The sequence below is a fragment of the Ochotona curzoniae genome, unplaced genomic scaffold (assembly GCF_017591425.1).
Source record: "Ochotona curzoniae isolate NIBS_2020 unplaced genomic scaffold, NIBS_Ocur_1.0 scaffold_3223, whole genome shotgun sequence".
NCBI lineage: Eukaryota > Metazoa > Chordata > Mammalia > Lagomorpha > Ochotonidae > Ochotona > Ochotona curzoniae.
Window position 1 is genome coordinate 3,481,806 of NW_024467108.1, and position 24,589 is coordinate 3,506,394.

At 42.9% G+C, this 24,589-nt stretch overlaps 1 protein-coding gene across 1 annotated transcript in view; it reads right to left on the reverse strand.

The window, feature by feature from the left end:
• Positions 1–24,589, reverse strand: part of FAM168A (family with sequence similarity 168 member A) — a 174,662-nt gene that overhangs the window by 36,411 nt on the left and 113,662 nt on the right. The window contains exon 2 of the mRNA XM_040964279.1: positions 22,905–22,992. Within this exon, the coding sequence (XP_040820213.1) occupies positions 22,905–22,974 (70 nt within the window). The 5' untranslated portion in view covers positions 22,975–22,992. The remainder of the gene's footprint in view (positions 1–22,904; positions 22,993–24,589) is intronic.

Here is a 24,589-nt window from a genome sequence, read left to right on the forward strand (position 1 = left end):
GATCAAAAGCGATCTTCACCACAACATATGATCATCAAGCTCCCTTCAATTGAACATAAGGAAAAGATCCTTAAATGTACACGTGAAAAAAAATCAACTGACATATAAAAGAATGCCATTAAGCTCACAGGAGATCTCTCACAGGAAACTCTACAGACGAGAATGGAGTAACATATTCCAGATTCTAAAAGAAAACAATTGTCAGCCTAGGATAACATATCCAGCAAAGCTTTGTTTCGTCTTTGAAAATGAAATAAAATTCTTCCACAGTAAAGAAAAGTTAAAAGAATTTGCCTCTTCCAAACCTGCCCTACAAATGATACTTCAAGATGTTCTCTTGACAGAGAAGAGGAATAGCACCCAACGAAACCAAAGCCATCCAGTAAAATGACAACAGAAGACTAAGCCAATGAACAACCCATTCCTAAAATGACAGGACCAAGGTAGACTGGATTGAAAAACAAAACCCAGGCCCAGCGGCGTGGCCTAGTGGCTAAAGTCCTCACCCTTGAACATGCCGGGATCCCATATGGGCGCCAGTTCTAATTCCGGCAGCCCCACTTCCCATCCAGCTCCCTGCTTGTGGCCTGGGAAAGCAGCAGAGGACGGCCCTGCACCCGTGTGAGATACCCAGAAGAAGTTCCTGGATCCTGTCTTTCGATCAGCACAGCATCGGCCGTTGCGCTCACTTGGGGAGTGAATCATCGGACGGAAGATCTTCCTCTCTCTCTCCTCTTCTCTCTGTATATCTGACTTTCCAATAAATAAATCTTTAAAAAAAAAAATCAACGGAAACTATATCGCATGGGTTTTGTTGTTTTCAGTTAGTTTTATTTCTTCAAAACACTTTCTTCTAATTAAATCATTCAATGACTCATACATCATACAGTAGCATCATTTTCTTCAAGAAGGTTCTTGATTTTCACTTCTTCAGCTATACGTTAGACATTTAGTAGCAAGCTATTTAACTTCATGGTGGTGGTAATTTATTTTTTCTCCCTGATGTTGATTTTGTATTGTGGCTCTTCATTTAAGGGGATGTATAATAGCTGTGTAATGCAGACTATCATATCTAGTAACATGTCATTTAACTTCATGGCATTGTAAATTTCTATTTTTCTTTCTATTGTTGATTTTGTATCATGACTTTTCATTTGAGGGGATGTACAGTAGCTGTGAAATGGAGACTAACATCCAGATATGAAGATGCAGTGTGGTATGCATTTCTCCTTCCAGACAAAGATGGACTTACAATGAAACTGTTTGCTATATCTTGACCATAGGATTCTGGACTCTGTGCCATTGTCCATGCCTGCAATGATGGACATATGACTGAGTATGAAGAACTATATGTTAGTAATGATATAGAGGAACTTGGGGGGGAGGGACTTGGAGAGGGGATAAAAGAATATGGAACTGTATCATAAAATGATAGGAATAATAATAAAATATAATTTAAAAAAATCTCAAATAAAAAAAGACTATTATTTCCACATTGTTTCCTTCATGTATCTGAGGTAAAATGGGGATAATGAGGCAGAAGCCCCACCCAGTTTCCTACCCGCCCTAGGTCCCTGATGTGGGGCATGCTCCTAGATTCTTGCTCAAGTGGTTTTGATAATCAAGTTTCTAATCAATGCTTCTGGCTGAGACTTGAACTGGCTGTCTTGTATGAGGTGCCACTGTCTTAAGCTGTGGCTTAATGCACTGTGCCATAATGCCAGCCTCTGTATTCTTACTTCTAATTCATTTCAGTATATATTTCTGTCTTATATTGTTGAGTAATAATGGAAAGTGTAAGTAACTTAAATGTCTGACAATGGAATATCAACTAAAATTCATTTAACTCCTAATTTTTTAATTGGGAAGAGGTGCAAAATAGTACATAAGAAATAAGCTCACTTTTTGTTAGAAAACTGTGTGTGTGTTTATCTACGAAAATTTAGACAGGAGGGCAGTGTGGCACAGCAGTTTAAGCTACCATCTGAGATATTGGATCACATTAGAGTGCTAGCTCAGTCCCAGGTCCTCCACCTCCAATCTAATTTTCCTGCTAATGTACTTTGGGGGCAGGAAAGATGGCCCAAATATTCCTAAGGGAAACCTGGATGGATTTCCTGACTCCTGCCTTCAGCCTGGCCCAGTCCTGGCTGTTGCGGCCACTTGGGGAATTAATCAATAAATTAAAGATCTTTTTTTTTCACTCTGATTTTCAAATAAGGAAGGAAGGAAGGAAGGAAGGAAGGAAGGAAGGAAGGAAGGAAGGAAGGAAGGAAGGAAGGAAGGAAGGAAGGAAGGAAGACAAATACCTCAGAGTGTTAACAATGATTGTTTCTGAATAACGGAAGTAAAATGTTCCTTTGGGGGCAGTGTGGTTGTGCTGGCATCCCATATTGGGCACTGGCTTGTGTCTCGGGTGCTCCATTTCTGATCCATCTCTGCTTGTAGCCTGGGAAAGCAGCAGAAGAGGGCTCAAGCACTTGGGTCCTGCACCCATGCAGGAGACCCCAAGGAAACTCTTGGCTCCCAGGCTTGCATCAGCTTACCGGTGGCCACTGCAGCCATTTGGGAGTATCTCTGCATTCCTCCTTTCCTCTGTAACATCTGCCTTTCAAATACAAATGAATAAATCCTTTTTGGGAGAAGAAAAAAAAGTTTCTTCTGTTCACAGATGTTAACATTTTTTATCCTTCTAAAACGAAAAAACATGTTTTGAACATTTATTTTGAAATTAGGAAAAATGAGACACTATAAAATGACTATATTACTGGGCACTTAGATGGACTCAATTTATCTTCACTTAGGTGAGTTCTAAACAATCTCCTAGTGTTTAGACATTTCACCTGTTCCAAATAATTGCCACTCCTTGAGACTGGCAGCGATTCATAACTGGTGAACTATCAAAACCACTTGAGCAAGTGTCTCAGAGCATGCCCCACATCCAGGACTTGGGGCGGGTGGGAAACTGGGTGGGGCTTCTCCCTCAATATCCCCCTTTACCTCAGACACATGAAGGAAACAGTATGGAAATAATAGTCTTACCCACTTTCTTATAGCCCTTGAATCTTTTTACCCTAATTAACTATGTAAAAATCATCAAAAACATAATAAAAAATGAAAAAAAAATTGCCACTCCTCCTTCAGACAACGCCAGAATAGAACAGCAATATCCAGATTCTCTACATATATATAAAAATGTCTTAAAAAATCTTACTGGGCCCTACAAACAGAGAAGGCTGCTGTAACCCGAGACACTGTCAACCCATTGGGAAGTCTGAAGGCAGCAGTGTGAAACATGTCTAACACACACTTCAAGACCTGGCTTCCAAATAAAATGAGATAAGGAACACATCTTAGGTCAAAGAGCCCAAAAGAACACCAGCACTTGCACAGCTTACCTATTGCTGTTCAGAGTTACTACTAAGTTATGGTGTGGTCTGGCCAGGTAAATTTGGGATTTGTGTCTCCTCATCTGTAGGATAACAAGAACTACAAGTGAATGCTCCTGCGTGCTGTACAGATGCAAAAACTGCCATCCTGAGCAGAAATTTGCTCATGCTTATGTAAAGGACAGATAAGACTGAGATCATATTGATCTAATGAAAGAGAAATGAAAGTTAAATAACACCTAACTATTTCAATGAGTTATTTATTTTTCCTTTCAAAACTAAGAACACATCAGAACTCTATAAGGAAAATACACTACGTATGGTTGGACTGAATTAGAAGGCACAATTAACTCACGGCTTCATCTTAACAGCTGAATAAGTAGATCAATGTAATCTGAATGTTATTGCTGGGCTTATTAGAGCCTATGACCAGTTCAAATTACAACAGGAAGTCCACAAGTCTGACATAATGGCAATGTACTGTAGATCAGGAGTGGTGAATGACTGGCCTGTGGGCAGAATAAAGCCCATGAAATAGTTTGGTCTGGCCCTGCCAAGATAACAACAGGTGGGGCCTGAAATTCAATAAATCTGTAGCAGGCTAATTTTTAAGTTGATAATTTTTATGGCCTGCAAATGATGTTATAAAAATCCTAATGGCCCTTGGCAGAAAACAGGCTGCCCATCCCTGCAGTATAGAGGAAAGAAGATTTCCTAACTCAGGTTGACAATCCCAGGCAAATTATTTAACTACTCTGCACCCTAGCTTTTGAACTGCAAAGTAGAAATAACATTATTTTTCCTCCACAATTATCAAGTATAGAGATGTTCAATGCTACAAAAAAACAGAACTCCGTGAGGGTTATGAAAAAATAATCTGAGAAACGTGTAAAAGAAACGCTTGCTGACACACACTGGCCACCTTACTACAGAGAATCTAGTGGCAGTCAGGACCATACGCCCTGTCATTTAAAACCAAGGAAGGCTGGGCTAACTCTAGATTCCTTCTCCCTTGCTCCCGGCATCCAACAGTCCTCTATTATTCATTTGTGTTCCACAAATACTGAATGTGTCACTCACAGCTGTCTCCCTTTTCCGTCTCACATCCCAGCCCCAGAGGGAACCATCTGAAGAGCGTCCCAAGAGGATTGCTGCTCCTCATTTCCTCTGCCTCCAAGCCAGTCTCTTTCAAACATGCCAACCCATCCATCATACCTGCAACTCTCCTGTAGCTCCCCACTGCCAAACACAAAGGCCCGAGCTTCTCAGCATGGCAGGAGGGCGCTCCAAGTTTGGCTCCTATTCATCTGGATGTGCTATTTCTTCTCCTGCCAAACCTAGCCTGGCACCTTACAACCAACACCAAACACACAGCTGTTCCACCATACTCCATAACTGTTCTTGGCTGTCCTCAAGGTAAAACAGTCTTTGCCTCACCATCTGCTTCACATTCTCTAAAAAATGTTCCATGATCTTCTTTCCTTCAGGCTACATGAGGAAAACTTACGGCTATTCTCATAACTGGCTTCTCCTAAAATCCTTACCAAATTGCATTTCCACTGCCCTCACGCACTCATCTGCCAAGTTGGTGGAGCTACTGTTAGATCAGGGACAAGCCCTGATGCTGTGGCTCTCTTTGTCCTGAACTGTCCAGTGGGTGCTTCTGCCTGGGCTCACCAAACCCTCCAGTCGGCCTGCCTTTAGCCGGGCCTTTCGGTTGATGCTCTGGGTCTAGTCAAGACAGAGCTCTCAGCTGATGCCCATGTTCCTGCTGATTCAGCTTCTAGTGCAGAGAAAGCAGCATGGACTTGAGGCTCTAAAACCAGCTTTGTCATTTCAGTGACTGCTTCTGTAAAATGGGATAACTTGGAAAAATTAATACTAATGCTTTTTTTAAAAGATTTTTTTTTTTATTGCAAAATCAGATATACAAAGGAGGAGAGACAAAGAGAAAGACCTCCAGTCCGATGATTTGCTTCCCAAGTGGCCACAGCGGGCCGGATCTCAGACGATCCGAAGCCAGGAGCCTGGAGCCTCTTTCAGGTCTCCCATGTGGGTGCAGGGACCCAAAGCTTAGGGCTGTCCTCCATTACTTTCCCAGGCCACAAGCAGGTAGCCGGGAGGGAAGCAGGGTCACTGATTTTCTGTCTGCAGGCTGACTTCCCAAACAACTATAAATAGCACCCAGGCGGGCCTAGTCTTAAAATCATTGATCTAATAAATCAACGCCAGCTGCCACCAACCTTTATATTTCTTTTAATGTGAGAAAAATACTCCTTATGTATGTATGTGTGTATGTATGTATGTATGTATGTATGTATGTTACTGTTAGGTTTTCCAGGAGCATTTTCAGGAATCTGTAAGTGATGCATGCCAATCAAATGATGAAACTGATTCAGTCCTAACTTCTAAGCTGTATGGGAAACATCGGACCCTGGACCGAGGGGAGTGGGTGCTATGGGTGCTAATGATGAAAATGATTATAATAGTACCTCAGTCTACCTCTGCAAGACTCTAAGCCCTCCTGGAAACTCAGTATAATCAATAATCTTAATCACCACAGAGCTGCCCTGGGGTAGGATCCCCCACTGAGACATTCCAACTCAGGTCTCTGGCTCGGGATCCATCCTGAAGAGAGAAAACGCCTGGAGTAAGGTCTTGGCTCTCCGCCCCCTTCCGATCTCACAATACCGTAAAGATACCAGGCCTCCTGCCACACAGGCACAAACTTTACTGGCATTAACTTTACCCAACCTGACAGCACTTGTGCTGACAGCGGAGGCAGAAGTTTCTTCCTAACAGAGATCTGACAGACAAGCGTTGTCTGTAGCTTAAATAAAACTAGGACTATTGATCTGTGTGTCTCTTCTCCTGCTGAGCCCAGTAATGGGAAAAATCTGATTTAGACACTTAAATTCTAGTACCATCCCCACCAGCTGAGCAATTTTCAAGTAATCACACTTGTGACCTTATTCAACACGAGTCCTTTTACAGTTGGTTTCTAGGGTCAATTATTAAGCTTCCAAAGATGTGCAAGGAAAAAGAGCCACTTGGCTATTTTGCCAGAGACTGCAGCTTCCATGGACAGGCCCAGAGTCCAGGGCTGTGTGTGCACAGGAAACCTGGACAGGCTGGCCACCCACCCAGTCCCATCTGATACCGCACCTGCTTCTAAAGTAGCACAGAACGGAAACAATACTGTGATATTCATGATGGCAAGATTCCTGGACATGCTCACAGAACTAGGAGAAGGTGATGACCACTGAATATTTACCAAGTGGCAGACAACACGATTCAGAATCACTGTGAGCACTGTCAAAGTGTAGACTGCTGGGATCCACCTCCAGAATTTCTGATTCAGCAAGTCTGGGCAGGAGCCCAAGGACTTCACATGGAAAATCACAGGAATTACAGTTAGACAAGCACTGCTCTGAGATCTAACTCAACTCACTGATCAGAGCCCTACTGCTGGGCACCGCCAGATGCTGGACAGCCTCTCTCTTTTTTTCAGATTTATTATTTGAAAGGTAGAGTGATGATGGGGGTTGTGGGAATTAGAAGGAGGGAAGATAGAAAGACTTTCCATCTGCAGAGTCACTCCTCAAATGACTTCAACAGCTGGGGCTTTGACAACCCAAAGCCACAAGCCAGCCCATCTTCTGCTGCTGTATCAGGTACATTAGTGGGGAGCTGAACAGGAAGCAGAACACTTGGGACTTGAACCTGCACTGTAACATGGGGATACTAGACAAGTGGTGGCTTGATCCTCTGTGCTATAACACCAGCCTCAAGTCTCCCCATTTCTAATAAAAGGTTCACTGTATTAGCATATTCACTTCCTTTAAAGCCTTTTAAAAACCATATACCCCCAATACTACATCTAAAAGCTTAAAGTGACTGGTTTCTAAGTTTTTCCACAAGGCATAGATAGATTTCAATGTTCAGGATAATGGGCAAGGCATATGACATTTTTTTTAAAAACAAAAAAATTACTTCTATTTGAAAACCAGATTTAAAGAGGTGGTTTACTCCACAAATGGCCACAATGGCAGGAGCTGAGCCAATCTGAAGCCAGCAGCCAGGAGATTCCTCTGGGTCTCTCGTGTAGGTGCAGGGGCCCAAGGACTTGGGCAATCCTCCACTGTTTCCCCAGGCAGGGAGCTGGATAGGAGGTAGAGCAGCCAGGACTTGAACCCATATGGGAAGCTGGTGCTGCAGAAGGAGGATCAGCCTGCTGTTAAACCATTCCAGCCGCTATCTGTGAGTTTTTATATAGCAGAGCTCTCTCTTTAAAAAGATGCTTTATATTAGAACACAAGTTTGCATCTTCTCTGCTCCACTTTCCATCCAACTCCCTACTAATGTGCCTGCAGAAGCAGCAGGTGATGGAACAAACACGTGGATTCCCATTACCCATGTGAGACCAGGATGGAGTTCCTGGCTCTTAGCTTTGGCATGGCTCAGCTCTGGCTGCTGTGGCCATTTGGGGAATGAACCAACACATGGAAGATCCCTGTCTCCCTCACACGCTCTGTAATTTTGTCTTTCAAATAAATAAAATACATCTCAACAAAAAAAAAATAGAATGCTTTGAGTTTGGAAGAGAACAAGATATTGCAGACAATATACTGGAAGAAACAGTCAGCTGTGAGGACTGCCTCAAAGGACACCCACTACCAACAGCTGCTGCTAAGAAAAAACACTTTAAAAGATCAGTTCTCCAGCCTTTTCCATAACTGCTGTCTATTACAGTCATGACCAGGATAGACGGGGAAAGGATGGAGACGGCAGCGTGGTATGGTAGCATGTGCATTAGGGGACAGAGGGCAGGCAGAAACCAGATCATTTTGAGATCCCCTCCTGGAGCTGCAAAATGGCTTGCAGTGGAATGGATTCAGTTCTCAGGGTGGCAGAGGGCAGGGGGAAGGGAGGCCACAGGAGCTCCTGGGAAGCACTTAGATATAAATGAAAATCATATTGTAGAGAGGCGCCTCAATGCTAAAAATCTGTTCCCAACTCTGAGCTCCACCTGCCTTGGTGGACCTCTGAAAGGCTTTGTTATTAAGGGCTTGATCACTGAATCAGTTACTCATTCAACAAACCAATATTCATTCCAAAGTTAACTTAGTGTTGGGTATTGTGTTAAGCACTAAAGACACAATAATTACTTGCAAGGGCAATGAGTATTACAGAAATGTGAACAATTGCAAGGCAATAAACTATTTGACAGATGGTAGGTACTTCAGTGGTTAGAAGCAAGGAATAAGCAAACTTAAGATTGCTTGTGGCTTTGCTGCTTCCTGGCTCTGTGGCAGTGACAAGTCTTATTTTTCAAGATTTTATTTATTTTTATTGGAAAGTCAGATACACAAAAAGGAGGTGATACAGAAAGGAACATCCTCTGTCTGATGGTTCACTCCTGAAGTGGCTGCAACAGCCAAACTGAGCTGACCTGAAGCCAGGAGCCAGGAGCCAGGAGCTTCTTCTGGGTCTCCGACATGGGTGCAAGGTCCCGAGGCTTTGGGCTATTCTCTACCACTTTCCCAAACCACAAGCAGGGAGCTGGAAGGAATGTGGAACAGCCAGGACACAAACTGGTTCCCATATGGGATCCTGGCGAGTGTAAAGGGAGGACTTTAGCCTCTAGGTTACTGCACTGGGCCCTCCTCTTTCTTGATCTGTGTCTGCATCTATTGAAACTTGGAGACTGGGATTAAGTAATAATGACACTGCTCTCAAACTAGGAAATCCCGTGAGAAGTTAATTTTATCAATTGATAAATAGCTTAAAGTAGTTGCTCTATAGAAAATGGCTACAGCTACTTATGCAGGGTCTCATGGAAAAACCCATGTGAAGTCTGAAGATGAGCCATGACTTGAAGTAAAGCACAACCATGGAGGAGCTGCCATGGGCTCTTCACTCCCCTGCAAAGCCAGGGGGATCTGATGTCACTTTGGAAAGAAATGTCCAAAACAGTGAGGGTGGCACAATGACTCAACTAACAAGCTAATTCTCCACCTCCAAGCATGGCATCTCATAAGGGCGCCAGTTCTAGTCCTGGCTGCTCCACTAGTTCTGTTTGCTTTCTCACAAGTCTTTGCTGAAACAAACCTTGACCTCTTACAATCCATGTTTCTAGTGCAGTCTGCATAACTATTTGTTATGTTAGGATTCTGAATTATAGCAGCATGCCCCTCTAAGACAGCTTTTGTCTCTGCACTGGTAAGCGTTTCCTATATACTCGTGTCTCCATTTCTCACAGATATGTGCTCGTTAGGATGTGGGTTAATGGAAGAATCATATGCAGACATATATTATGTGTGTTTTTCTTCACATATCTGACAGTGTTAGAATTTGAAAAACAGATTATATGGCAAATTTCCAAGGTCAGAGTTCATCCAATTCGGCTGATTTAGGCTCCCTCCAGTGGAAGTAAAATCTTTCCACCAAACAAAACCTCACCTCTGGGCCTGGCACGATGGCCTAGTGGCTAAAGTCCTCGCCTTGAACACGCCAGGATCCCATATGGGCGCCGGTTCTAATCCCAGCTGCTCCACTTCCCATCCCTTGCGCTCCCTGCTTGTCGCCTGGGAAAGCAGTCGAGGACGGCCCAAAGCCTTGGGACCCAGCACCCCTGTGGGAGACCTGGAAGAGGTTCCTGGTTCCTGATCGGCGCAGCACCAGCCGTTGTGCTCACTTGGGGAGTGAATCATCGGACAGGAGATCTTCCTCTCTGTCTCTCCTCTCTGTATATCTGATTTTGTAATAAAAATAAATAAATCTTAAAAAAAAAACCCCAAAACCTCACCTCTAAGCCTGATACACTATACCAAGTTAAGCAGGTCTCTACTGTAGGCGAGGGGACCCACGCACTTGGCTTAGCCCTGCTATCTCTTTCTTTTCTCTCTTTCTTAAGATTTATTTTTTAAACATTCATTTCAAAGACAGTTACAGAGAGAGAGGGAGAAACAAAGAAAGAATCTTTCACACAGATTCACTCCCTAAATGGTCACCAATGGCTGGAGCTGAGCCAATCTGAAGCCAGGATCCAGGAGCCTCCCCAATGCCTCCCAAGTGGGTTCAGGGCCCAAGCACTCGAACCATCTCCTGTTGTTCTCCCAGGCACATTAGCAGAAAGAAGTAATGGAAGTGGGGCAGCCAGGGGCTTGAACCAGCACCTACAGAGGATGCCAGTGTCACAGGGGCTTGGCATGCTACACCACAACAGTAGGTCCTATCCTGTTCTTTTAATAGCTCCTAAGACATCTTGAGGAGTAAGCACCTCATTTTATGAATGAGAAAATTAAGTCAAAATATAAAGTTTTCTCTCTTTTAAAAAAATTTATTCCTTTTCATTTGAAAGGCAGATTTTTGTTTCATTATTATTTATTTTTATTGGAAAGGCATATATACAGAGAGAAGATACAGAGAGCTTCTGTCTGCTGGTTCACTCCCCAAGTGGTTGCAACAGCCAAAGCTGAGCTAATCCTGAAGCCAAGAGATAGGAGCTTCCTCTGGGTCTTCCATGTGGGTGCAGTGTCCCAAGGCTTTAGGTCATTCTCTACTGCTTTCCCAGGCCACAAGCAGGGAGCTAGATAGGAAGTGGAGCAGCTGGGATATGAGCTAGTGCCCATATGGGATCCTGGGCATACGCAGGGGAGGACACTAGGTTACCGTGCTGGGCTCCAAAAAGGCAGATTTACAGGGAGAAGGAGAGACAGAGAGATCTTACATCCATTGGTTTACTTCCCAAATGGCCACCAACGGTTAGAACTGAGCCAATCTGAAGCTAGGATCCTCCTCAGGATTTCCCATCCCAGTGCAGGGGCCTCAGACCTGAGCCATCCTCCACTGCTTTCCCTGGATCTGAAGTAGAGCAGCTGGTACACAAACTGTTGCCCATGTGGGATGCTGGCGCTAGCAGGGAGAGGATTAGCCAATTGAACTATAGTACCAGCCCCTATATGGTTTTTGAAGTATTTATTTTAAAGGCAGAGAGAATGAAAGCGAGCAAGCAAGGTTCCATCTGCTGGTTCATTCTCCAAATGGCTCTAGCAGCTAAGGCAACTCCAATTGACCCTCCCACATGGGTATCAACCATATTTGTTGTTTTCACAGTTGTATTAGCAAGTAGCAGGATAGAACAGAGATAGAAATTGCACTGGCTGTCAGATATGGGATGGGGGCATCTCAAGCAGCAGCTTAACACACTGCACCATAAACCTGCCTCAGGAACACTTTTATTCTAGGCCTGTCCTTCACTCTGCATGGGACAGGGAAAGATCAGGGTTTTTGGAAACAGGCAAATGAGAAGGAAATTATCTATGATCTTGAAAAAGCCACGTAGCTTCCTTGCTGCCCGCTTTTTCATCAGTAGCTACATTCCAGGGATGTTATGAGAATTAAATAAGAAATATGTAAAACAGTCTGTTCATGCCTTGTAGAATTCAGGTAATAATGTCACCACAGAATTAACAAACCTGCTTCCATCAAAGAATGGTTTTCCAGAAAAAAGCTATGACCACTGTGACTATGAAGGGCAGTAAAGCAGATCTGATACAATTCAGGAATGCAAACCTTAAGTGAATCTTAACCTAAAGCTCATGAGCCTGGTAACGAGTGAAGATGTAGTTTCTCACCAACAGAGCAGAAGACAGGTAACAAGGTGAGCTATAGAACATTCTTGCATCACTGTGTGGAAGTCTGCTGATGTCAGAATACACTGCATTGACCTCAGCTAATTTTGAGAACCCACCTGTCATTATCAATGTATTCATGGAAAGCCAATCTCCCACTGTCATATCTCTTTCTTTTTTGCAAAGGATAATATCCTATTGCAAACTCTATCTAGAAAAGGAAAAAAAAATTCTCCCTGGGCTCAGCAAATGGCCTAGTGGCTAAAGTCCTTGCCTTGAATGCTTCAGGATCCCATATGGGCGCCGGTTCTAATCCTGGCAGCTCCACTTCCCTTCCAGCACCCTGCTTGTCGCCTGGGAAAGCAGTCGAGGTTGGTCCAAAGCCTTGGGACCCTGCACCCATGTGGAAGACCTAGAAGAGGGTTCTGGCTCCTGGCTTCAGATCAGCGCAGCTCCAGCCGTTGTGGTCACTTGGGGAGTGAATCAGTGGACAGAAGATCTTTCTCTCTGTCTCTTCTTCTCTCTATATATATCTGGCTTTGCAATAAAAATAAATAAATCTTAAAAAAAAATTCTACCTGATACTTTCTTTTGCACAATGATAACAGACTGTTTCTCTATGACATTTCAAAAGGTTTCTGTTTTTGAAAGTAGATGAAACAGGAAGGGAGTGACCTCACAGAAAACAGCAGAGTAGGTAAGAAGCTCCATTCATCTGCCTGTCCACCTAAACAACTACTGAGCTGGCAGGAACTGTCTGAAGGTTAGCTGTTTGGGAACTCCAGCACCTGCAGCACCAGCGGCAGAGCTTGGCAAAGAGTGATGCATGCTGGGCCAGTCTCCTCTGGAGCTGGCTACCGGCTGCTCTGTCCTTTATGCAGCTTACAAGACCCAGGGAGAGCAATAAGGACCTTATCCTTCACATGACAGGGTCACATATTTTGGTCACAGGTTGTGAACACTAAGATACCAAATCCAAGGTAGAAATCAGTTTCATCCTCTACAGGCTGAAGTAAATTCCAGGACATTTAAAGAGCTGGATATTGTATGGTTACTGTACAATTTTGCTTATGTGACTATCTACAATAGGCAAACTCAGACACAAAGTGGGCTGGAGGTTACCAAAGACTGGAAAGATGAGAAAAAGAAGTTTATTGTTTAAGATAACAGAAAAGTCCTAAAAATAGAGATGATAGCTACACATTGTGAATATACTTAATTCCATTGATTGTACATTTAGAAATGGTTTAAGTGATTAATTTTGCGAGTCCTGCACAATGGCTCAATTGGTTGACCCTCCCCCTTCAAGCCCTGGGATCCCATATGGGCACTAGTTCATTCTCTGGCTATTCCACTTCCCATCCAGCTCCCTGCTTGTGGCCTGGAAAACCAGGGGAGGATGGCCCAAAGCCTTGGGACCCTGTACCTGTATAGGAGACCCAGAGGAAGCTCCTGGCTCCTGGCTTCAGATCAGCCTACCTCTGATCATTGCAGCTATTTGGGGAATGAACCAGAGGATGGAAGATCTTTCCCTCTGTCTCTCCTCACTGTAAATCTGCCTTTCCATTAAGAATAAAAACCTTATAAAAATGATAAATTATGCAATGTACATTTTACCACAGCAAATCAACTTTAAATAAAAGTATATATATATTTCACTTAAGCATGGCAAGTGTGGGGAAATATCTAGCCTGCAAAATCATCTGGCCTGTTTCTGACAAGGCAACTGTAGGCAGGACTTGAAAATTAATAAATCCACAGCAGCTTATTTATAAGCTCATAACTCTGCAATTATGTAAAAATTATTTGCACAGGGCTGCAAATAATTTCATAAATATCCAAATGGCCCTTGAGAGAAAAAAGGCTTCACACCCCTGACTTACGGAAACTCACGCAAGATCAGCTATATGACCTTAGGAAAGTGATTTAACTTAGCTGAGTCTTATTTTGACATTTGTAAAATGATAACAGCTCTCTCCTGGAAGATAAACATAAGAATCCACTCATAGTCATGAGACTAGTTATACCTCTAACAGTTAACCTCAGTAACAATATAATTAATACAAACTAGCAATAATGTAATTCAACACATTTTTCATGAGTAACTGCCCCCTGTTTTTTCACATGCAAAATAAAGACAATATTCACAAAGTTGTAATAATAAACAAATATGAAGGAAAAAACCAGCAAAACTTCCTGGAAAAGAAATGAACAAAGTGGACTCAATGCAGTAGCCTAGTGGCTAAAATCCTTGCCTTGCACATGCCAGGATCCCATAATGGCCCTGGTTATAACCCTGGCAGTCCTGCTTCTCTTCCAGCTCCCTCCTTGTTCCCTGGGAAAGCAGTTGAGGATGGTCCAAAGCCTTGGGACCCTGCATCCACATGGGAGACCGAGGGGAAGTTCCTGGCTCCTGGAATTGGATCAGCACAGTTCCGGCAATTGTAGTTACTTGGGGAGAGAATCAATGGATGCAGGATCTTCCTCTCTGTATATCTGCCTTTCCAATAAAAATAAAACAAATCTTGAAAAAATAAATATGTTACTTTAGAAAGCTCTACTTGATGATCTTTACAAAGCATACTCTTGTTTGGGTAGGGCCTGAGTCACTATATATTTTTTAAAGATGTATTTATTTTTATTGGAAAGGTAGATTTACACAGAGAAAGAGACTAAGAGAAAGACCTTCTGTTACTGGTTCACTCCCCAAATGGCTAGAACAGCTGGAGTTGAGCCAATCTGAAGCCAGGTCTCCCACAGGGGTGCAGGGTGCTTTCCCAGGCCACAACAGGAGGCTGGACGGGAAGCAGAGCAACCAGAATACAAATCAGCACCCTTAGGAGATCCTGGTAGGTACCAAGCGAGGATTTAGCCACTGAAGCATTGTGCCGGGATCCAAGACACAGTATTTTCTTTTTTTTTTTTAAAGATTTATTTTTATTATTTTTTTATTGGAAAGGTGGATATACTGAGAGGAGAGACAGAGAGGAAGATCTTCCGTCCAATGATTCACTCCCCAAGTGAGCGCAACGGGCCGATACTATGCCGACCTGAAGCCAGGAGCCTCTTCCGGGTCTCCCACGCGGGTGCAGGTTCCCAAAGCTTTGGGCTGTCCTCGACTGCTTTCCCAGGCCACAGGCAGGGAGCTGGAAGGGAAGCGGGGCTGCCGGGATTAGAACCGGCGCCCATATGGGATCCCGGGCGTTCAAGGCGAGGACTTTAACCACTTGCGCCACCGCGCTGGGCCCGACACAGTATTTTCTTAATCTTTCTTTTACATCAGATTATTTACTCTATCTGTAGCTTGCCAGCTTCATTAACTGTTAAGGCTTTTAATCAGTAAACTGCTATGTCAAATATAAATCTACTTGTTGAATTGATTATTTTCTGGAACAAAAGTAGCATTCTAGGGGCTGGCACTATGGTGCTATTCATTAAGCAAGCTTGGGACATAGGCATCCTATAGTACATGTCTGGGATCAAATCCTGCCTCTAATTATGATCCAGCTTCCTATGAATGTGCCTGGGAAGCAGCAAATGATGGCCCAAGAACCCATGTGCAAGATGCAGATCAGAGCTGCTGGCTGTTGCGGGCATTTGGAGTGTACTGAACGATGGAATACTCTTTCTCTTACTCTCGCTCTCACCTTTCAATTGCATAAAACAGCTTAGAAATAAACATCCTATAAAAAAAAAACTGGTGAGAAAAAGACGGCAATTTTTTAAACAGAGCAGTTTTCCTAGCTTTCTAAGCTTGATATCTTCTGTTTAGATATTCATGGCGTTTGGACATACACGTAGTCAGGCTGAAATCAGGAAATGCACTAAGGACCCAGCTGGGGTCCGGTAGTACTGGAACTGGTGTGTGGCAGGCTGTAGGAAACAAAGAAGCAAGTCCTGCTTGTTTTGTGTCAGAGACGATGTCTACACAGACCCAGGACAGGGAGACCCAATTCCAACATGTTTCGTAAAAACACTTTGTATTCTCCACTCTTTGACCCGTAAAATGAGTAAGTTTAAAGGCTTCCTTTGTTCTTACATTTTTAAATTCTTCTCTAATTGTGTTTTGGGAACTTGATCAGACGTCAGTGGTTGGGCCTATTATATTTATTACTCTGAATTGTCTTGTAAAAGAGGAAATTCTGAATCCTTTTTCATGATTTTAAAATCTCTTTTAAATAGCATATTAACATCTTATAATAACTGATCTGATGCTTGTAGTACTTAAGTGGCAGAACTGGGCTTGTAATCTACAAATTAATTCTACATCTTTCTTTTTAAATGTACTCATTCATGTTGAAAGGCTGAGTGACATAAAGTACAACTGGTTCGCTCCCTGACATGGCTACAACAGCCAAAGGTGGATCAGGCTCAAGCCAGGAGCCTGAAACTCCATTCAGGTCTCCCTAGTGGTTGGTAGGGATTCAAGTACCTGAGCCATCAGCGACTGCCTCCCAGGTGTACCAACAAGGAGATGCATGGGCATCAGAGGTAGGGCTCCAACCAGCTCTCTTACAAGGCACATGGACTTCCCAAGCAGTAGCCCAATAAATGTGTCACAGCACCTACTTCTCCCTTACTTTTTTCCTACGGAGGTATATTAATCATTGTGCTTTACAACATTCATCAACTGAGTATCAGCTATGAGAAAGGCGTGGTGCTATAGGCTTTATAAACATTTTCATTGTCTACAAACCAATTATCTACAAAGATCATTATCCCATTGTACAGATGTGGAAGCAGATTAGGAAAGGTTAACCAACTTGATCAAGGTCCCCTTGCTAAACAGAGACAGAGCCTAGCTCCTACCCTAAGTTCAATATTCACATGAAAAGTTTCCAGTATCAAATGGGAATCAGTCTAATAATCAGAGCTGGGAGGCTTTGAAAGAGCTGGTCACATATGCCTGTCCTGGGATGCTCTAAGAGGAATTCCAGCACATGTGCGTCTCTGGTGGGACTTATCACAAGAAATTCCACAAGACTGCAGTTTTCCGGATAAGCCATTTGCACAAGGATTCTTGTCCAACAATGAAAATTCCCAGCAGTGAGCTAACACAAGCTCCTTTAATCAGTGGACTCTTTCTAAACAGCTTAGGCAAGTTCCTTGTTTTTGACTTTAAAAATTCTTTCAAATCCATTTTCCCCCACAAATGTTTTGGGAGTGCCTTCACACATTTAAAATCATAAATACCTGAGTTCGTATCTTGCCTCACCCCTTAGGAGCTATGTAATACTGTCCAAGTCATGGGGTCTGAATTACAACACCAGTCTCGTTATTTACAAAGAGTACTTTCAGGTTTATGATTAAGAAGAAGATAATTAATTTATATACATAGCATTTGGCACAAGTCTACCAATGGTCATTAGTACTTTTTAATGTGCCTATTATATCTACAGTAACAAATGTTTACTCTAATGTACACATTTGGTTCTTGTATACAAATCATCTTAGCTGGATCTTCCATTCCCAGAAATATGGAATAAACAATAACTTGAAAATCTGCCTACTGCACAACACCTGGAAAAACTGGATAAAGTATAAAAAGTGTTCTTATTTATGAGCATAGTTGCAATTTTTAAGAAAGAGAAAAAACTCCACTGGTCAAAAAACAAATGAAACTGAAACTCAGAACATTTAAGTAGTGAGCTAGTACTGAAGGTGTTACAGTGTCAATATGGTTTGTCCTCTACAGAAGTTATGTGGCAATTCAATCCCCACCATGAGGTAGCAAAGGATGAGCCCTTTAAAAGGTGACTAGGGCTCTGCTCTCATTAATGGATTAATGGGTCAAGGGTTTATTCTGAGAGTGGGTCATTTGTAAACACCTGCTAACCAGGGTCTCTCCTGCACTCCCCATCTCTGGGCCATCTGCTGCCCTGTACTGTCTCTGTCAGCAGGAAAGCCATCATCGGACATGGCCACAAGTACGAGCCAGCAGAAAGCCCATTTCCCTTTTAAGTCACCCAGGCTTTGGGACAGTGCTTTACAATAGAAAACGGACAGAGGTTTTTTGATCTGGTCACAGGCCTTGTTTTCTATAGCCACAAGGGGTAGGTATTAAGACCTTGGCTCTAGGCCCCCAGCGGTGTGGTCTAGCTAAGCTAAAGTCTACGCCAGGATCCCATATGGGCACTGGTTCTAATCCCGCCAGCTCCACTTCCCAACCAGCTCCCTGCTTGTGGCCTGAAAAAGCAGTCGAGGATGGCCCAAAGCTTTGGGACCCTGCACCTGTGTGGGAGACCCGGAAGAAGTTCCTGACTCCTTGCTTCGGACTGGCATAGCATCGGCCGTTGCGGCTCACTTGGGGAGTGAATCATCGGACAGAAGATCTTCCTCTCTGTATATCTGACTTTGTAATAAAAAAAAATAATAATAAATAAATAACTCTTAAAAAAAAAAGACTTTGGCTCTAGAGAGGTCAAGAGCTGCAGTTCAAAATCTCAAAAGGTAGGACCTCAGAGGAATCACAGTGTCAGGGCTTTTTTTTTTTTTTTTTTAAATAAACCAACCCAAATGTATGATACGACAGGAAAGAGTCTGGGTTATAATTCCTACTAAGAATTTGAAATCCTGACTCTGTGAACCCTGGTTTGTGTTATTTGTGTGGAATCTACACCATTTGTGTGGTTCCAGAATCCCTGGCAAGAAAATCAACTTAAAACATAATTCCAGGCTGATAATTCTTGTTGGTGATTACTAGAAACGAAAAAATATGAATCTTCCCACTCCCTGGCGGAGGACTAATTATCTCAATTGTCACAATTGTCTTATGAAATAAAATGATGCTATCTCAGTTTATGAAAGAAATTAAGTTTAGCAAGTTTTAGCAATGCATCCAAGATTTTCCAGCTATTATCTGACAGGGCTGGGATTTGAACTTGGTGGTTGTTCAACTAATCAAAACATATCACTGAGTTCTACTAGGTGCCAAACAGAAACACGGTCTGTTTCTTTTCCAGTATATCACAGTGCCTAATCTTCTTTGTGCAAATTCAACAGATAGATATACGCAACTATTTTCTTACTTCTCAAGTTGAGTAAGTAAGAATGGAGGCAGCCAGAGCCACAGCAAATAGGAAACCAGAGTCCCACTGGATTCCCCTGGGCTCTGTCTGGTAAATGCACTGAGGCTACCGGAACACCCTGAACAGGAAAGGAAAAAAAAAAACAACAAGCTTTTTGGGTGAGGAGGGTGTGCATCCATACACAGGTCCTGGTGACTGGACAAATGTGTGATGGAAGTTCAAACAGAGCAAATTTACTTCTAAAGTTAAAGAATATGGACAATGAAGCTATTGTGACAATCATGCAAAATGGAAAGTTAGGGATAAGACACAGTCATGTCAAGTACAACTTCCAATACATTTCTGAATTTTATTTTGATTGCACAGTGCTAAGAGCATTTACAAAAAATTAAGTGAAAATAAAAATGCAGCTGTAAATGGTAGGTTTTTATTTTGTTTTTTTTTAAGATTTTATTTGAAAGGTAGAATTACAGAGAAGGAGGGAGAGACACACAGAGAGAAATCTTCCATCAGCCAGTTCACTTACCACATGGCTGCAATGGCTGGGTCTAGGCCACTCTAAAGCCAGGGACCCACGAGCTTCATCTAAGTCACCCACCTGGGTGGCAGGGGTCCAAACACATGGGCCATCTTCTGCCTTCCTAGGCCTTTAAGCATAGACTTAGGTGGGAAGTGGAGCAGCCAGGAAAAAATATACTCAGATGGGATGCTGGCCTTGCAGGTGGCTTTACCTGCTGAGCCATAGTGCAGGCCTCCTGGTAGCAGTTTTCTTTTTCAAATTAGCATGCATTCTTAGCAGCTTAAAACCCTGATAATTCTACATGATGTATGTATGCTTTATAAAAATAGTTCTCAATATTAAAAAAAATCAAGCATTTCAGGACTTTGAAATATTCTCCTAGTGTTTTTGTAGAGCAAAGTTTGGAAACAATCAGAGAGTGGGCTTCTCAGAAATCCCTACACACTCAGTTACAAAAGGGAACTGCTGGGGCTAGCGCCACAGTCTGGTGGCTTAAGCCCTCACCAGCAGCACTGGCATCCGATATGGGTATCAATTCAAGTCTCAGCTGCTCCACTTTTAATCCAGCTCCCTGAGCAGATTGGGTCTCTGCGCCCAGGTGGGAGACCTGGAAGAAGTTCCAGATCAGCCCAACTTCAGCTATTATGGCCATGTGGGGAATAAGCCAATAGATGGAAGATCTCTCTGTCTCTCCTTCTCCTTTTGTAATTCTGCCTTTCAAATAAATAAACTGAGAGAAAGAAAAAGAAAGAACTGATATATATCACAGCTTTATTCAATGCCCATAACTCTCTTGGGGCAAAACTCTCATTCTGCACTCTCAATTCTGTCACCAAAACCTTGATCTATTTTCTGATCCTCTTTTCCTGCCTCTCCTTTTTTCTATACTTTACTCCAGCTAAGCCAAATAACTTACTGAAATTTGCATGATCTAAAAGTAACTACATGAGACTGGCATTGTGGCATAATGAGTAAACTCACTGCCTGCAATGCCAGTATTCCATATGGACATCACCTTGTGTTCTGGCTACTTCACTTCTGGTCCAGCTCCCTGCTAATCATCTGAGAAAAGCAAATGGCCCAAGTACTTGGACCCCTACCAACCCCATGAGTCCTATAAGAAGCTCCTGGCTTCAGCCAGGCCCAGCCCTGGCTGCTGTAAACATCTGGGGGCAAACTAATGAATGGAAGATCTCCCTGTCGCTTCCTTTCTTAATCTTTGAAATGAATCTCCCCCCACAAAAATGACTACACATTATACATTTATGAGCTCACTGACATTTATTTATATTAATTATATATAAATTATTTATATTTATATTTTCACTTATATTTACATTAATATTTTTAAAACTAAAGATGTGCTAAGTAATCAACATGCTGAACAACTTACATGCATTTTTTTCTTGAGATTTATTTATTTATTTAATTTTTTTTCTTTTAAGAGCTATTTGTTTTTACTGCAAAGTCAGATATATATATATATATAGAGAGAGAGAGGAGAAGAGACAAAAAGGAATATCTCCCATCTGATAATTCACTCCCTAACCGGCCACAACGGCCAGAGCTGAGCTGAACCAAAGCCAGGAGCCCTGAGCCTCATCCGGGTCTCCAAAATGGGCACAGGGTCCCAAGTCTTTGCACCGTCCTCAACTGTTTCCCAGGGCACAAGCAGAGACTTGGATGGAAATCAGGGATGCCAGAATTAGAACCAGTGCCCATACGGGATCCCAGCATGTTTAAGGAGAGGATTTTAGCTATTAGGCTACTGTGCTACTTTCCCGGGCCCAAGCACTTGGGCCAACCTCCACTGGCTGAGTTTGAAATGGAACACTTAGGACTTGAACCAGCACCCAAGAGATGCTAGAGCTGCAGGTGGCAGCTTTACATGCTATGCTACGGCACTGGCCCCAACATGATTTTTTTTTTTTACTTCCATTGCTATGAACACCCTCCACTTCTACGTATTTGTAAAAATAAATAAATAAATAAATAATAACCATTATTAAGTATTTACTTCATGCCAGTTATCACATGCTGAACTTTATTTATACTAACTCACGTAATTTTTTTTAAGATTTATTTATTTTTATTACAAAGTCAGATTTATAGAGAGGAAGAGAGACAGAGACGAAGACTTTCTATCCAATGATTTACTCCCCAAGTGAGCACAACGGCAGCCAGGAGCCAGGAGCTAGGAACTTCCTCTAGGTCTCCCACATGGGTGCAGGAACCCATGATTTTGGGCTGTCCTCGACTGCTTTCCTGGGCCACAAGCAGGGAGCTGGATGGGAAGTGGAGCTGCCGGGATTAGAACCGGCGCCCATATGGGACCCTGGCACGTTCAAGGCAAGGATAGCTGCTAGGCCATCGTGCCAGGCCCTACCTCATGTAATTCTTACAGCAGTCCTACAACATAGGGTAATACTATTGCATTCACTTTATATACAAGAACATTAGGGCTCTGGAAGGTCAGAAAAATTGCCTCAACTTGAATAAGGGAGAGAATACTTCCTGGCAAAGTGTTGAGTTCAGAGGGAAAATAATGAAGTGTCAGAGACAATGGCATTCCAATATAAGAACACTGTCCATTAAGGCAGAGATGCAGGAAACAGCAATCCTCAGAAAGACCAGAACTGTGTTCAACTAATATAACTTGTTTTGTTTTGTGGCTTCTCACAGAGACTACAATTTCCTCATGAGTGAAACGGTGACAGTAAGTGCATGGTATACAAGAGCTTTAACACCCAAATAAAACACAGGACATCAAAGTGCCAGCAAGGGCTAGGGCCAGGGGAAGTACTCAGTGGATGAACCTTACCCTTCCTTCCCACTAGGGTCTTAGTCTCGAGAACACCATTACTGGGCCTAGTGCAGTCACCTAATGGCTAAAGTCGGGATCCCATATGGGAACCGGTTCTAATGCCGGCAGCCCCGCAACTCTTCCAGCTCCCTGTTTGTGACCTGGGAGGTCAGTCGAAGATGGCCCAAAGCCTTGGGATCCCGCATCTATGTGGGAGACGAGAGGAGGTTCCTGGATATTGGCTTTGGATCAGCACAGCACCGGCTGTTGTGCTCACTTGGGGAGTGAATCATCGGACGGAAGATCTTCCTCACTGTCTGTCTTCCTCTCTGTATATCTGACTTTGCAATAAAGATAAATAAATCTTAAAAAAAATACCAGCGGACATCAGACTTTTTTTCCCCAAGTTCTTTGGCAGTGTTATCAAGGTTTTTGGAGGTACGTCATTCCAAAATTTAGTCATCAAAGCACAGGGATGCCCTTATGTTCACTCTTTCTCAAACTGCGAGCCATTTTCACAGCACTCACCCGTGTAGGCCATGTTCTTAGGGTTGCCATAAGGAGCCCCAGGCTGCACGGGGCTGTAAACAGGATTCATTGTGGAAGACTGAGGATCCTACAGAGAAAACAAAGAAAACAGCAGTGGTTACTGACTGCTCACTCCCCCTGACATCAGCTTCTCTATAATCTTCAGATTATACACAAAGGGAAGCATCATAGTACAACAGAAATAGGATTAAACAAAAAGTCCATTTATTTTTATTCAGCTGTATGCTACATACTTCTTAAATTTTATAATTTGAGAAAAAAAGAAAAAAGCAACTATCTGCTGACTGCGTCCCCGAATGCCCTCAATGGCCAAGGCAGGGCGGGGCCAGGCCAAAACTGGGAGCCAGAAACTCAACCCAGGCCCCCATGTGTGTGACAGGAGCCCAATCACTTGCCTGTCTCCGTTGCCTCCCAGGCTCTGCTTTAGCACAAAGTTAGACTCAGGAGCCAGAACTGGGAATCAAACCCAGGCACTCCAATAGAGGATACAGGCATTTTAACTGCTAGGCCATACTGAGGAAACACAAATGATATAACTTAGTATTAAACCATGCATTTGGGCTCTCAGCTTAATGTTAATCCTACTAATGCACAGACAGCTCTGCCAGCAAGCATACTGTGTGACACTGGTTAATTTAGTGTCCTGGTGTAAATGGAAATCAGGCTAAGGTCTTTGGGAAACGTTCCTCATGATGAGAACAAGAGCTGGCAGGGTGTGCTCCTCCAGTTCCCTGGGGAGCAGAGGAGCCTGCTGACAAGCAAGAAGTGCAGCAAGGGTCTCACCCAACCCTGGCACCTGCAGAGGACAAGATTTTGGTTCTTGGAAGCTTTAAAAAGCAATTGGGATCTTATTAACATTGATCATTTTAAAGCAAACAGGGAAACATGGCCAAGATGTCTTTCCAAATTTATTCAGAGAGAAACTTGGAAATCCAGATGCAGTATTACTTGCACAAGTGCTCTGTTAATTAGCTTAATGAAGCACATTCTCCATTCTGATTAATGGAAACTCTGTCATTAAGCCTTATTAGCCAGCAATTTGTCCCACCTTGCTTAGGGAGCAATTTCTCACATGCAGGCAGACACTTGTTTGAAAAACGTGTCTCCAAATATATTATTTACACTTCATAAAAACTAAACGATTCCCTCCTAACAGGGTTCACATGATAGATGGGCGATTTTTTAGGTCATTAACTTCTTGTGCAGCACCTTAGGACAGGAAACAAGTTAAATGTTGAAGGCAGGCAGTAAACAGCTGACTTGACAACTGCTCTGAAATTAACTACTTTGTCTTGGGGTTCTGAAATGAGAGTTGGAGGAAAGATGGATTTTCAAGGAGAGGAAGCTGGGGGCCTCAGACAGGTAAAAGGGGAAATACCACTAGTGAATTCCAGAGAGAACTTCCTGAAGGCATCCAGTGTGCAGAGCACAGCCCAAAACATTTTAAAAATCAATGGATAGTTTTTTTTATTAAATATATTTTTTCACCAACTAATTTTAGGAGGCTTTTCATGTGCATGGTTTCAAAGTTTTCTGCACCAAAAATAAATTGAATACACTCAAATAACACTTTTCCTGACTATACAAACTCTCCTCACAAGGCACTGAATCAGGAGTGATCACAGACACTAAACACTCAGCGGACTATAAAGTGATATGCAGTT